This window comes from Fistularia commersonii, chromosome 32 (assembly GCF_037954325.1).
Source record: "Fistularia commersonii isolate RoL2024-O1a breed Wild chromosome 32, RoL_Fcom_v1.0, whole genome shotgun sequence".
NCBI lineage: Eukaryota > Metazoa > Chordata > Actinopteri > Syngnathiformes > Fistulariidae > Fistularia > Fistularia commersonii.
Window position 1 is genome coordinate 9,677,491 of NC_141315.1, and position 16,163 is coordinate 9,693,653.

Consider the following 16,163-nt stretch of genomic DNA (forward strand, 5'->3'; position numbering starts at 1 on the left):
AGACACGGCCGCGTCGTTTACCGAGCAGCGCCTAGGGAATCAAAGTGGGATGGATTGTGACAGGCTCGCTAATCCCCTCCTTTCCTTTTCTGCGCCGCTCTACTTTGTTAAACACTTGAACGGTCCAATTTGCTCCGTTGGACTGTTCTGACAAAATGTGCTGCCATGTGTTTCTTGGCCGGAGTCGCGGGAGCTTAAAGGGGAAAGGTGAAAATATTTTGGGGAAGGAAATTGCGTTGGATTATGCCGAATCTCTAATCCGTTTAAGCCAGACACACCTAAAATATCAGTTAATTTGTGTATTTAGAGGTTACACACGAAATATAATGGCCTATTATGACCAAACTGTGAACTTTGGGCCAACTTACCCACAAATGAAAAAGCTGGGGTATTTTTTGCATTGACAGCAACACAATTAAATCACATCAAACTCCTGTAGGCTATGAATTCATCAAAGAAATATAATAACCCATTACATAATGCGCAATTGTTACACAACACCGATGCGTCCTGGTTCATCATACTTTACCTATTTTTTTATTCAACGTCATTTAACTTTATACACCAATTGTGGATGCCTAATAATGCTAGATAGCTCTTTACTATCCATATATAAATGACCATTTATAAATGTATATACAACAAGAGCGACAAATGCCAGAAAGACGATAAATTGCCTCTAACTGAGCAGGATATTGTTAACATCGAACAGTAAAATAGTACGAATAGGATGAAAATGATGTGTTGAAATGTTTAAATGGTAAGATATCAAATGTTTTGAATGAAAGATGTGGGTCTACAATAAATTTCATTTAATATCAACAACCATTACCAGTGGGGAAAGGAAAATTGCTAGCACAATACCGCTCATCTACACAACTATATTTGCCTGGAAAAGTTACAAAAACACGTTCTTATGACAACCAAAGTGAAGATTACATTTTAAACTCTGCCATAGAGAAAACTAGGCAAAACAAAAGCAAAAATATATCTGAGAATAATGAATAAGCCATTATCTACTGCTCAAAACCTGCAGCGCTAATTCGTGGCACTAGCCAACGTTTGGCTAGACACATCTAACAAGAGGGTTTGATGCTAGATGGTCCGTACGCTTATTTTTTTAATTATAATTAATTTTACTTGGCTATACAAGACAGGGTGGCTTAAGGTTGGCCGAAAACATTGACTTACTCGACAGGCCGTTACGTCTTCTAAAATAGAGTGGCTAATGCAAGCAGTTGGCCTAGCTACTGTCGCTAATGAAAAGATGAGAAGCGCTAGCAGGAATGACTTGGTTGAAAATGTCTCACTTAGCGGTTACTTTGACACAGGAAAAGTAGTGATAGTGGTAAAATGTATTGTTTTACTTACAGTAAGAAGCAGGACGGATGTTTTTTTTTTTTTTTTTCCCTATGACATCCCGCTTTACCGGCAACAACTGGAAGTATGAAAACTGCTGTCTCATGTTAGCTAAGTGGCGAGCTAACCGGCTAGTTGTTTAGCTAGCTGGGTGCTACAGAGGTCCAGAGTTGTGGGACTGTTATTATTATAATTGTTTCAAATCCGTTAAAAAGAAATAAATAACCTTTAATGTTACATTTGAAACATAACTGTCACCTACAAGTCTTTAAAATAAACTGTACAAGGGGAAGAATGGCGGTTCTGACTGAATTCAGAATGATAAATTAACACATTTAAACAGCATAAATTACCTGACATTTAAATATGATTTTTGCAGTGTTATTAAAATACTTTTTTTTTTAAATAGCTTTTAAGTATAGCTGTGCTAATTTCTTCAGTAACATCATACAAATCTCTTGCTAACAGCAAAAGAACCTTTTCGTTTATTATTACATTTCATATATTTAATTTGGGGGGCACATTGGGTAACATTAATGAATTGTGAACATCAAAGAATAAAATTTAAATAAAACTAAAATTAATAATAATTATGATGAGTGAAAAATAATGATAAGAATAAGAATAAGGACAACTTTATTTATCCCGAAGGAAATTGTTGTGCCAGAGTTTCAAGTAAAACACAACAATAATAGATAATAGTAGGAAGGAGGGAGAATAAGAAATACAAATAAAAATATAAAGTGTCAAAGTTAAGGCTATTAAGTGTTTTATGGTCTTAAAAAGTACAAAGATTTGAATATTCTCTTCGGCTGAAGGAAGAGGAATTAAAGTCTGACAACCTCAGCTAGGAAAAGACCTCCTGTGGCGTTCAGTGATGATTATGATTATAATGATGATTATTATTATTATAAATTATTAGTTAAGGGCCAATTTTGCTCATTTCCACAGCATTTTTATTACAATTTCTTTGGGTCTTTTTTGTTAAACCCATCGTCAAATGTATTTGAAAGAGTAGTTTTGAAGTAAATTCTATATCTAAATGCAGGACCCTGTGACCCTGAAAGACTTGAGGATCTTTGTCAAGGCTGGGACTGAAACGGGGTCCCTGCACAACTTTGTTTACATTGACTGACTTCCAGCAACCCTTGTAAGAAATGTTTGGTTTGCATCACAGACCGGAGAGCTGTTTATCAATGAACTGAGCAAAACCTCCCTCTTGTTGAGTCACTGAGCAAAACAGCGCAACGCTGGCTTCTCCTTCGGCGTACCGGCCCTGGTCGTGAACTTCAGGCCGCTTCTGCGGGCCAGCACACTTGAGGCGGCGGGGTCAGAGGTCGTGTTCTGCAGGACAGGTTCAGAGGGTCACCCGGTGTGTTTTTCCGCCCCTGGACATACAACACTCCGGCACAAAGAAAGCTCACCTGCGACACACTGACCTCTGTAATGCGGACCTCCCACCTCACCAGCTGCAGGATTTCTCCGGCGCGGCTCGAGACTTCGATTTAAAAAACATTTCCAAATGATGAAGCGGTATAATCACAGCCCTGCATTCATAAACGGGCCGTGTCCTCAGCGCTTACCTTTTCCAGGCTTTCGCTAAAATAGAAACCAACACATCATCACTGAAAATAATAATGAAAAATCCTACATTTTATTTAATGCACCTTTAAGGACACTTCACTGAAGAGAACAATGGATAAAAACAACATACAGATAATTTTTTTGTCGCTATTTTTATCGTTTTTTTTTCTCCTTTAAATGTGTATTTTGAGTTGACGTACACGTCTGTACGGAATCCTTGCGTGTCAAGTACAAAAAATGAATTATTAATATTATATAGATAAAATGAAAATGGATATAAATTGACATAAAATAGAGAAAATGAGAGACAGTGCTGTGGCAGTTGGGATGAGTAGGTGAATCTAGACAGAGTTTTGTTATATACATGATACTTTAAAAAAAAAAAAAGGATTATTTTAGGCTGATTTAAAGTTTTTTGGGTTATTTCTCGTTTTTTTCTGAGAATTATATTTCTGTGCCGAATGGCCGTTTTATCACAATGACGATTTGTCAAATTCAGCTAAAAACTAGCGTACGTATTTTAATGTTTAGAAACTTTTGGCCTTGCTAACATACCGTAACCTGATAATGGAATATCTTGATTTTAATTCAAATTCCTTTCTTAAGGTTTTTTTTTTTATGACTTTCAACTAATTACGGACCGTACGGATCACAACTTTTGAATCATGAACACAATAGCAGGGTAAGATGATATCATGTATTCATCTTCCCGCACAAAAATCACAGAAAGCACAGGGGAGGAACTTCATTATCCGGACATTTCTGGAGCAGCAGCTCAAGAAAATTCATTTCAAAGCGTCGCTTTTGATGCCGAACTTTATGCCGACGGCCCGAGTTTCCACTCCTCTGCAAGGTGTGCGGTGGAATCCCTTTGTTTCCTCCGCTCCACTTTCCTGCGGTTTCCATCGGCCCATCATACTTTCGCATCAACCCACTTTAGATACTGAGAAAACCCCCAGCCGAGCCGTAAACCGCCGCCCCGACCCCACCCCCAACGCTCAACCCCCGGGGGCCAGAAGAGGCCCCACGCGGGCCTGCCCGGGCTCGCACCTGCCAAGCCCTGCTCTCCGCTGGCTGCTCTGCTGTTTGTCCCGTCGCCTTTAGCGGATTCCCCCGGCGCTCTGCCTCGGCGGAGGTCTGAGCGTCTGCCGCCGCCGCCGCCGCCGCTCGCTCCCTCGGTTCAGACACGTCGTCGCTCACGGCTTCCCGGAAAGCGGGGCGAAGCCAGCGAGGACCGGCGCATGCGGTCTGGCGTCTGTTCGCATGACGCCTCCAGGGGGTAAGACTCTCGTAAGCGGCCTTCGCCAGAACGTTATCCCCCCTTTCATCTCGTACGTCCGTCCCTCCGTGCGGATCAAGCGAGGTGCATCCACTGAAAAACAAAGATAAATAAGCCGGCGGGTTCTCCGCCCGCCGTCCAAACACGCCAGCGCTGCAAAATCCCGTACGGTTTGCTGGTTGGCTCCATCGGAAAAAGGAGAATTCAGGTCGGACGTCCCGTGAGGAACCTGAGATGAAACAGCAAGGCGTTGACGTGTGTCACGCTAAATCACAATTCCCCAGCCGCTTTCTCCAAATTTCTTGCAATTTATTTACAGAATTTCTATTTAAAATAACGCCGATTTCTTCAGAATTCATTCCAATTTTCACATATTTATTTTCCCAGATTTTTTTTTTTTTTTTTTAAAAACACAATTCCTCGCTAAATCACGTCAGATGGGTAGTTTGTTTTTGGTTGCAAAGCTAAAAGCTGCACCCTAACTTTGTGTGCAATTTCCCAGCAGCTTTCTCCAAATTTCTTGCAATCTATTTACAGAATTTCTATTTAAAATAACACCGATTTCTTCAGAATTCATTCCAATTTTCACATATTTATTTTCCCAGATATTTTTTTTTTTTTTTTAAAAACACAATTCCTCGCTAAATCATGTCAGATGGGTAGTTTGTTTATTGTTTGCAAAGCTAAAAGCTGCACCCTAACTTTGTGTGCCATTTCCCAGCAGCTTTCTCCAAATTTCTTGCAATCTATTTACAGAATTTCTATTTAAAATAACACCAATTTCTTCAGAATTCGTTCTGATTTTCACATATTTTTACCAGATATTTTGGCCTTTTTTTTTTTTTTTTTTTTTTTTTAATTCCTCGCAAATTTTTCTCAAGGTCCCTCTCAAATTTCCCTGCAAATTTGGAGGTCATTTCTCAATTCTTATCCTGATGTAGAAATTCTTGCGTTTCGCCAAATTTTCAGGCGATGATTCGTCATCGAACCATGACGTGACGGCTGCGAAACGGTCCAGACCGGCGGTCGGCAGGGTGGTCTGGGATGGTGTTTGGCACTTATCTGCCGGTCTCGGATAGATTAATGGGCAGCGGCGGAGCGAGCAGACGTTGTAATTAAGGCTCTTACTCAGTCGGTCGGCAGACGGAGTGAAGTCAGCGACACTACGACACGGCCGCGTCGGGCGGATGAGCTCATGCGGCCTCCTTCCCTCGCGTGATCGACGCGCGCCATCGAAATTACCGTCTCCAAAAACGTCAAACTGCGCAAAGCTGCGTTTTGAAGTATTTTGAATGATTAAGTTAGACGTGAGGGAGGAGGAGGCGCGTACGCCGCCTCCCAACCCCCTCGGTATGCGGAGGTTTGTGAATAGCTAGCGCCGGGACGTGGTCGGGTTTCATGCGGATACATAAGAAAGGTCGGTTGTGTGTCGGTGTCAGCGACGACACTCGCGGCAGCAAAACGAGTGACTCATATCTGACGATGGCGTCATCTCGGGCCCGAGGGACGCCGCGGGGGAAAAAATGACTCCTTTTCTTCCGTTTTTTTGCTTCTTCATGGTTCCTTTTCGGTTTTGTAATTAACCCGATTATTTGACGAAGCAGTAAACGGTTTGATGAACAGTCCTGGACACAATATGACTCTCTTGCCATTTCTTACAAATGTCCAAACTACACTACTTTGCTTTTTTTTTTTTTTTTTTGCAAAGATTTCAGTGTCTCGGTTACTTCTTGCAATTTTTCTGTTCATTATTTGCAGTTAATTACAATTTCTTTTTTGAGATAGAGGTCTGTTTTTGCTAAAAATTCTCCCAATTCCTAATTTTTGGGTAATTTCATGCAATGTTTCTGTTAATTTCTTGCAATGAATAATTTCTTTTTGAGTTTTATGTAGAGAGGTCTAGTTTTATTTCCTAAATTTTCAGTTCATTTCCTCTTAATTTTTGGAAATTTCATGCAATGTTTGTGAATTTCTAGCAATGAATAATTTCTTTTTGTGTTTTATATAGAAAGAGAGGTCTGTTTTTTTCCCCTACATTTTCAATCCATTTCCTCTGATCAACTTCTTGCCATTTTTCTGTTGATTTCTTGTTGTTTTTTTGCTATATTTTCAATGCATTTCTTCTTGATTTTTAGCTCATTTCTTGCAATTTTTCTGCTGGTTTCTTGCAATTATTAATGTTATATTTTAAATTTTAGACAGGTAGAAATTTCTGCTTTTTTTGCAACATTTTCTATCAATTTCTTCTTCATTATTTGGTCATTTCTTGCAATTAATTACGATATATTTTGGATTTTAGATAGGTAGAAATGTCTGCTTTTTTGCTGTATTTTCCACTAATTTCTTCTTAATTTTTTGGAAATTTCTTGCAATTAATTATAATTCCTTTTTGATTTTCAGACAGGTAGAAAGGTGTGTTTTCAGCGGGGTGCAAACACACTTATTAAGGCCTCCGGTCAGGATGTTTGCGTTCTTGTGTCACGTGTCGATGGCGTCAGTGAAACACACCTGTTTAATGACACGTATCACACACTCCTTTAGCGGGAAGCACAAGGCCGTGCGTGTCGACATACACATCCCTGTCATATTTTGCGTGTAATTTTTTTTTTTTTTAAGTCACACTCTTAAAAACTAGATTCATTTGTTTGCTCGTCTACTCAGCAGCTTCCAAACGCACAGCGTTCACCTTGTGCGTGTGTGTGTGTGTTTCTGCAGAAAGCCGAGGCGCACATGAGCCGCGAGCTCGCTAAAAGGGGTATTTCTTTACCCTCCGCAACTTCAATGGCTTGACTTGCATGTCGGGGCGGTGCCGGCGCGCCGCACTCATCTGTCAGAACGGGGAGCCGCTGTGATTGGGTTGCGCCCCGCGGGGGTCCTGAGGTCATCCCGAGCGGCGCTATGATCTGATCACCGTCAATTGTTCCCCCGTGATCCTTTCATGGCCTCCAGCGCCGTGTTGTCCAACCAGAGCGGCTGAGCTGGGAACCGGCTGCTCTCATTATTATTCCCCCTCCTGGAAAAAAAACACAAAAATCGCACGCAGTAATCCCCACGAGCGGAGGCCGAGCGACGTACAGTACACCCCCCCCCAAAAAAAAAAAAAAAAAAAAAAATTCAATGCATTTCGAACAAAAAACAAGCAACAGCAACCGAGATAAACGCTTTGGCAAGAAGGTGATTTTTTTTTTTTTTTTTTTTTTTTAAGGATCAGAAAGTACAGATTGTTGCGTTCAGTGGCTTTTTTGGTAAAAAATGGAATAGCGGAGGGACGCTAGCAGAGTGATTGACGTCGGGGTCTCCCCGTCCGACCCCCGCTGCCGCTCAGACAGAACCGAGCGGTGAGTCAGACGTCCCGCGGTAAACGCCGGGCTTCTGAGAGGAGCTGCAGCTCTGTTGCAGCTTGTCATCACTAAAGCGTGTTAAAACAGAGGCACGGCAAACACGCTTTTTCTGTTTTGTTTTGTTTTTTTCTCCTTTCTCTCTTCCACTCGTCAATTTTTTTTTTTTTTTTTTTAATTCTCTTTTCGGAGAAATAGAAAGCGATTAAAATTAATTACCTGAATGAAACTGTGATGGTTTCTGGCATCACGCGCCGTCTCAGAGCGGTGATTAATCCTGGCTCGGGCCTCGACGCCTTCAGGACCTCTGCAAGGAAAACCCCAAGATGACCATCTGCGGCGAGCGCTCGTATCGGATGAATCGCACGTAAAGATAGAAAATTCAAAATCTCTATTTTTCTAATTGAAAAGAGCCGTGTCGATTTGGGGCGAGAAGTCGTCGAAAGCGTCGTGACGTGAAAGATTCTACAAATTCTACAAATATCAGTGATAAATCTTGGAAAAAGGTGAGAAATGAATTCGAGAAACTCATCAGTAAAACATCTGGATTTAATGACTGAGGAGAAAACCGGTCATGAGTAATAATCACATCGGACATTTTGGAGGATTCAAGTCCAAATCTGTCGTTATCGTGGTCAGATTTGAAATCGGAGCAGGATTAAACTCTGGGACGTCGGCGTACAGCGTTTTTTTTTTTTTTTTTTGAGCCTCATTGTGCCGCGGGTCGTCTCGGCAGCGGCGCGTCTGCGCTCGCGGGGGGAAAAGTCAGCGTTAAGATCTTGTTTCCCCGCCCCTGACAGGGGCCGGCCGGCCGCCCCTCCGCCGCGGAGTGGGAAAAACTCACTAAATAAACAGGAGCCCTTTGTATAAACTACATTAAGCCGATAAGTCAATAAAAGACTGGAGTCAGTCGGAGCGGTTCTGGGCTCCCGGTAAAAGCTGAGATTAACGGGCGCTGGAGAGACGCTCGACGTCTCCACGTGGTTCTGGACGGAAGGACTTGAACTCGGAGGTGATCGCCTGTCAAAGGGTCAATTTCTAATCCCGCGCGATTTAACACAACCCCTGTCTTCGTCAAGGTTATAATTCTCATTTATTCTGTAAATATGAGAACGACCTCTGATCCGTCGCGGCGGTTTCGTTTTTCTGTTTGGATGTAACGTAGATGAATAATCTTGGCGTTATTACCCGGAGGAAAGCATCGTTGGAGGATTCTACCAACGTTTCCATTCAAAATCTGGCGCCTTGGGCTCGGATTATAATCTGTCTGTCTCTTTTCCATCTCTCACGAGGACTCGTCTAGGATATAACGGATCATAAAAGCGGCGTTTCCCCCCCCATGTCCTCTCTGGCGCTTCAGGTTTAGAGATTTCTGGCGGCCGGCTGGGTAAACGCCGCTGTGGTTTTCTGTCCCGGCAGGTCGCTGGCCCTGGGGCAGCAGTACTCGTCTCTGGGCTCGCAACCCATCCTGTGCGGCTCCATCCCGGGCCTGGTGCCCAAGCAGCTGCGATTCTGCCGCAACTACATCGAGATCATGCCCAGCGTCGCCGAGGGCGTCAAGCTGGGCATCCAGGAATGCCAGCACCAGTTCAGGGGCCGGCGCTGGAACTGCACCACCATCAAGGACAACCTGGCCATCTTCGGCCCCGTGCTGGATAAAGGTAGGCCGGCCGGGGCTATTAAGGATCGAACGACGTGAGGATATCTACCGAAAATAATCCCTTCGTTAGAGCGGCGAGGGGGGGGGTAAGACGGTTAGTTCTGCGGATTTGCAAAAGCCTGTTATATACAATAATATACACCTTTAAAACGTCGCTTCCAACATGTTTACAATCCGGTACGTAAGAGCGGGTCATCGCGGCGAATCCATCAAGACTCTGGAGACATTCATCGGCACCCAACGCGCGGAATACTAATCGTTAGGTAACTTCTTTTTTTTTTTTTTTTTTTTTTTCCCCGAAACATAAAAACAATCCGAGACAATGGCGGGAACAGGTGTCCCCGTTCGTTTGCTAGCGGGTCGGAGGGCTCGCGCCGCGGATCCCGTCGGGAAAGAATCGGCCTGTGTGTCAGAGGGGACGGGATCCGGGCAGGAACGGGCAGCGTGAGCAGTCCAAGCTCCTCAGTCAAATAAAAAAAGGGAGAAGGGAGGCCAAATGAGATTACAGGGAATAGAAAAGGGCCGGGGGGCTCCGCTCAACCCCTACTGTGCATGAAGGCCAGTGCGCGCCTCACACAGTCCAGCTCCCACGGACGCCCCATTCACACGCCCTTTTGACTCTGTCATGAAAACAGGCTGAAAGGGGATCTCTCCCGTCCTCGGCCCGGGTGCGCACTTTGTGATAGGGGAGCGAAGGAAGGGGAAGGAAAAGGAGGGACGGTGAATGGAGGGAGAAAGGGGGGGGAGGGGGGAGGGCGCCGCCGCCGCCGACCAACCAGCCGGCTCCAGCCACCTTCGGCTGGCCGCGGCGCCGCTGTCGCTCGGTGCCTGGAGGAAGTGGGGGGGCGGCGGTGTATGGGATTTCAGCTCAGGGTGTTGGCGGAGAGGGACGGCCGGAGGGGGAAGCGGGGAGGGAGTCGGGGATTGCCAGCTCCGGGCAGAGCGGGGCTGCGGGGGCGCGAGTCGCTGGGCCCTTTGTGTGGATAATACAGTGTGACACAAGGGAAACAAAGGCGGATTGATGGGCCCAGCAGGTAGTAGCAGCAGCAGCGCTAGCCTTGGCTCGCGGCCGGAGCACCGGGGCTAACGGGCTCACGTCGCGCGGGCCGGGCCGGGCGCGCCGGCGCGAGCGGGAACCCCCGGTTCCGTAAACGGACGGCCATAAAACGTAAAAATTGGCAATTAGGGAAGAAAAAGACAGAGGATTTTCCTCTTACGGTGAACTCAAGGTTTACAAGCGCTAACTGGAAATTCCATCGGCGGTCCTTCAGGCGGGTGAGCTCGCCTGAACACCTTCCACGCTCAAACCCATCGCAGACCTCGATATCTTTGCTCGCAGGAGCGTCCGGGGTGGGAAAACGCTCGCCGCCGGCCGGCCGGCCAAACGCTCGCCTTGTTAAAGCGGTCCGATCGGGCCCGGGAAGCCTCGCCGGCGGCGCGGCTGCCAGGGAATTCCTGGCGTTAGCGGCTGTTGTGGTCAACAAAGTACAGGTTTTGATCGACTGGTCGTGTTCACACAAATCTAAAAACTCAGATGGTGCAATTGTGCGTGTCTGAAACTGGCCGCGCCGCTCAAATACCGAAGCCGCCGCTCGACACCTCTTCGTGTGCGTGCGCCTGTTTTCGTACGCCTGTAACAGAGCTAGCGGCGCGCTACGGGTGAGCCGTGCTAAGTGTGCGGTGATTGTGAAACAATGGTATCCGGTTACATAATAAGCTGTCGCCTTCAAAGGAGGCGTAACCCCATCCCTCGGATCGGGGGGGGAAAAAAAAAGGAGCGGGACGACACTCTGCTCGGTTTCACCTGGAGGCCTTGGGCTGTGGACGGGGCTGGAGGTGGGGGGAGGAGGGGGGGCCACTTGGGAGGGGGGACATTCCTGAAACACTATCCAGATGCAAAGCAGCGCACCTCGGGGATGACAGGAGGTCAGCCAGATCCCAGCGGGCGTCGGGCCTCCTGACGCGACCACAATGGGCCGGCGTCCCAGCGGGGGACTCCGGCCGACCCCGGCCCGCAGAGACGGTACGGTGGAAACGCGGCGCTTTACAAAAAAATGACTCCGGAGCAGACGTGGTGGTGGTGGAAGAGGAGAGGATCCCCGGGCGTCCGTGGACCTCGTCCATCGGTTTTTGAATCTATGAGGCGGCGCAAGGTTGTGGAATTAAATTTTAGGAAAAAAAAAAAATGCTATTGTGATGAATAAGGAATGGATGCGCAGCTTTTGAATCCCCATTTATATCAAATATACTCAAGTGATCTGACAACAGAAATGTCATTTAAACGGTTTAAAAACAGCACATTTAAAAAACCCTACATGTGCGCAGAAGCCGAAAGAAGGATCTGGAAAAGTCGGGACGCCGCTCTTCCTTTTCCTTCCGACACAAACGAGCCGTTTTGGGAATAGCGTGTTCGTCTTTTGTTTCGCTGAAACTCCCGGAATCGTCCGGGAACCGAACGGCGGGGTCAGACTTTTTCCAGAAAAGAGAAAGAGGGGGGCGGGTTGGAGAACGGCGGAGGGCGCCCGCCTTTGTCCGCTCCCCCTTTTGTGACATTTCTCCGGTCGGCGGGTTCTTCAAAGGCACCTCTGTCTGGATGTTTGCTGCCGTAAACATTTCTCTTGACCGCGTTTAACGCGATTGACACACTCTGCCTTTTCCCTCCGCCTGCTTCTCCGTCCCCACCGTCTCTCTCAGCAACCAGAGAGTCGGCGTTTGTCCACGCCATCGCTTCAGCTGGCGTGGCGTTCGCCGTGACGCGCTCCTGCGCCGAGGGCACCTCCACCATGTGCGGCTGCGACTCCCACCACAAGGGACCCCCCGGGGAGGGCTGGAAGTGGGGCGGCTGCAGCGAGGACGCCGAGTTCGGCGTGCTGGTGTCCAGGGAGTTCGCCGACGCCAGGGAGAACCGGCCGGACGCCCGATCCGCCATGAACCGGCACAACAACGAGGCAGGACGCACGGTAAGAGAGAGGAAACGCTTGTCGGGAGTGTGCGGAGGCAAAGTCGCACATTTAACTCCCGGGAAGTTAAGCGTAAGGATTGAAGGGTCAACAGGAAGAGGAGGATCTGAACTTCCTGTTTCCTTTACATATCGGGGAACTACCGCAGAGGTGGAACCCAAGTACTACTTGAGGTACGTGTACAAGGGACCACAACTTGACTCCACGTTGAGAAAATACATTCATGGAGAGGATCAGGAATGAGTCCATCAGAGGAACAGCACATGTTGGATGTTTTGGAGAGAAGGCCAGAGATGGTGGGGTCATGTACAGAGGTGGGATGGAGAATATATTGGTAGACGGATGCTGGAATTGGAGCTGCCGGGCAGGAGGTCTGGAGGAAGACCAAAGAGAAGATTTATGGACGTAGTGAGAGAGGATATGAAGGTAGTTGGTGTGAGAGAGGAGGATCCAGAGAATGGAGAAGATGGAGAAGGTGGGCTGGCTGACGGGAAAAGCCGCAAGAAGAAGAAGATTCATAAAACGTTGCGCTTACTGAGTACTTCGACTCGGCGGTGCTGCTACTACCCAGGTAGTACTTCCCAGGCCTGTACCTCTGAGCGATCCGAGTACTTTGTCTCCCTCGGATGACTCATACCGACATGTACGTAGATGATCGGGATGCGGCTCAGCCAGGGAACCTTCTGCCAGCCCGGCGCCGCCATTCATCCCGGGCCAGCGCTCGCAGATCAGCACCTGTCCGGATGACGGGCGTGGATTTGGGATTTGGCCTCGGACTCGGGGACTCGCCTCCCTCTTTCTGGGCTCCGCCGGCAGAAGCGAGCGCTCGACTTTTGAATGACTGGTTTAATTCAGCACCCGGCGTGCCGTCGAACCAGAAGGAGAAGGAGGAAAAAAAAAATCCCTGGCTGTCAAATAACCCCGGTGAGTCAGGGTTGGGGGGAGCGGCGGCAACTAAAAGCATCGCTGCGAGCTGTCAGCGGCCCGATGAGGGGTTGGGGAGGGCGCTCTTTGATCACAACCAACGGGAGCCGGCGTCCCGGAGCTCCTCGCCACCTGGCCCTCTCACGCTCAGGCCCTCCGGGAGCATGATGTTACCGTGGACGGCCGCGGCGCCGCAGGGACGGCCGGCCAGCTGAACCTCCCCGGGGAGATTCCTCGGCTTCACACCGGGATCCTTACGTGAAGTTCTTTTCTTTTAGCTTATCTAAAACGTACGTCGCGTCAGAGCGGCTACGGTGATACGAACCCCTGAGTAGGAGGTGTTCATTGTGCTAAGCTAACTAGCGTCTTTGTCCTCAGACCATCCTGGACCACATGCACCTGCGCTGCAAGTGCCACGGCCTGTCCGGGAGCTGCGAGGTGAAGACCTGCTGGTGGGCGCAGCCAGACTTCCGCCTGCTGGGCGACTACCTGAAGGACAAGTACGACTCGGCGTCGGAGATGGTGGTGGAGAAGCACCGCGAGTCCCGCGGCTGGGTGGAGACGCTGCGGGTCAAGTACGCCTTCTTCAAGCACCCCACCGAGCGCGACCTGGTCTACTACGAGGGCTCGCCCAACTTCTGCGAGCCCAACCAGGAGACGGGTTCCTTCGGGACGCGCGACCGCGTCTGCAACGTGTCGTCGCACGGCATCGAAGGCTGCGACCTGCTCTGCTGCGGCCGCGGCCACAACACCCGGACTGAGAAGCGCAAGGAAAAGTGCCACTGCATCTTCCACTGGTGCTGCTACGTCAGCTGCCAGGAGTGCGTGCGCGTTTACGACGTGCACACGTGCAAGTGACCGGGGCCCTTTCACGCCGACGGGACTACGAATGCTGCCAAGACACACACACACACACACACACACACACGCTTACTTACACATACGTACGCACACCCCGATGGGTGATGGCACATCTGTATTGGATATTTGTGGTCTCTGTAAAATCCCTGCACTAGGATTCGTCTTATAAACCCCCTCCCGTCGTGTCACAGCGAAAAGCGGCATCCCCCCCCCTTTTGGGAATAAGCTCGGTTCCCCGCTTCCTCCCCCTTTTCCTGCTTCCCCCGTCATCCTTACTCCCCCCGCAGCACTGGCCCCTCCCCCCTTTGTCTTTATTTATTTCCCCCCCTCCATGCCAACGTGTCGGTGGCATGTACAGTAACACTTTTTTATTATTATTATTATTATTATTATTATTATTATTTCCACCTGTGAGATTAATGCAGTATAAAAACAAACTTTTACGAAAGAGAAGTGCGTCTTCTAACACCTCAATCCTCCGCCGGCTCAAACCGGACGGATTTCTTTTCCTTTTTTTTTTTTCTTCCTTTTTTTTTTTTTAAAAAAACTAAAAACCAACCTCTCCGATACCGAACACGTCGGCAGCCCCCGGGGGGAACCTTCACTTTCCGTAACTACTGAACTAAACTGGAAGCAGCACGTGGTCGTCGTCGTCGTCGCCGCGGTGTGCGTGGAGGAAAAGGTAGAAAAAAAAAACAAACAAAAACTACTGAGCCGACGAGACCCTCGGCGGCGCCGCTGGGAGGGAAATATGAAAATGTGCTACAGCCTGGTTTTATTGCCCCGCATTTCTGAAATATCAGCATCGGGTCGGGACTGGAGGTTTGCAGGAGGGGGCATGTGTGTGAACAAGCATGTGCAAATTCCGTTGGCTAACACGGCTACGTTACATAGACACACACACACACACATTAAAATATATATATATATATATATATATATATATGTACAAATGCACTAGCTGCTTCACATCTACCCCCCCCCCGCCCCCCGACGAGATTGATTTTTAATTTTTTCTCCCCGCGACTTTGTGTTCCAGCGACACCTGGTGGCGCACATGTGGGGGAAATCATTGTGTGGAGCAAAAAGTGAACTTGTGTGTTCATCAGGTCTTATCGTAAAAAAATATAAATCTATGAAAGGAAGAAAGGGGGAGGGTCCATCTTTTTTTTTTTTTTTTTTTCTTTAAAGTCAAGATTTCAACAGATAATTACCTGCTAATTTGAGATTTGATCATGTCGAATGACTTTTTTTTTTTTTGTTTGAATAAAAACAGCGATGGACTGACCGCATTTAATGTTGTCTGTCAATCGGAGGCAACGCTGCCGCCCACGCCGCCGCTAAAGCTAATGGGTTTTAGCTTGCACATCCACGCAGCAGCGTGCACGAGGGGGCTTTAGTCTGGACACGATGGCGGTGGTCTTGGAGCCGGAGCGAGCGTGAACGGATCGGTTGTACGAGCCAGGGCGAGCAAGCTAACATGGCTATGAGTTAGCTCGTTTTGCTAAGTCTCCACCGTTCGTCGCACGTGATTTGCGGAGGAGGCCGCGCGACCGGCGTGGAATGAACTCGCTGACCGTCCACGAATCTACGAAAAGCCGAAACCCGTTGACGGTAAAAATACACTGAAACTTCCCGCAGCCGAAAAGGAACGCTAAAATCGTGGAAACGTCACGCTGGCGGCAAACACACAGGGCGTGACGGACAGGCCCCGCCCACTTCCTGTCAACGACAACACAAGACCAGGTAGCTCGGAGGCGTTTCCTGTCGACGTCGCATAGCTTAGCATCACACACCCTTCTCCCCCCCCCCTCGCCCATCCCCTGCCCGCTATATCCAAAGTTTTGTACAAATGTTTTAAAAGTGAATAATTCCCTTTTTATTTTATAATCGTAAATGTTATGTTTTTATAAATATTATTTATTATACAATGTATATATCTGTATGACTGAACTAAGATTATATATTTGAAGAACAACGGTGTCCCGGCCTGTTTACTTTCACACACACACACACACACACACACACACACACACACACACACACACACACACACACACACACACACACACACACACACACACACACACACACACACACACACACACACACACACACACACACACACACACACACTATTTCTACTTGAAAGCTTATGAAAGGGTTGGTGAACGTCAGGGTTTCCTACCTCCGGAGGT

The 16,163-nt window shown here is 47.8% G+C and overlaps 1 protein-coding gene across 1 annotated transcript in view; it reads left to right on the forward strand.

Annotated features, from left to right (window-relative positions):
* wnt3 (wingless-type MMTV integration site family, member 3) overlaps positions 1 to 14,286 on the forward strand; it is a 28,702-nt gene extending 14,416 nt beyond the window's left edge. Inside the window, exons 2-4 of the mRNA XM_086140150.1 lie at positions 8,980 to 9,221; positions 11,915 to 12,180; positions 13,483 to 14,286. Of these exons, the coding sequence (XP_085996276.1) occupies positions 8,980 to 9,221; positions 11,915 to 12,180; positions 13,483 to 13,962 (988 nt within the window). The 3' untranslated portion in view covers positions 13,963 to 14,286. The remainder of the gene's footprint in view (positions 1 to 8,979; positions 9,222 to 11,914; positions 12,181 to 13,482) is intronic.
* Positions 14,287 to 16,163: the final 1,877 nt, after the last annotated feature.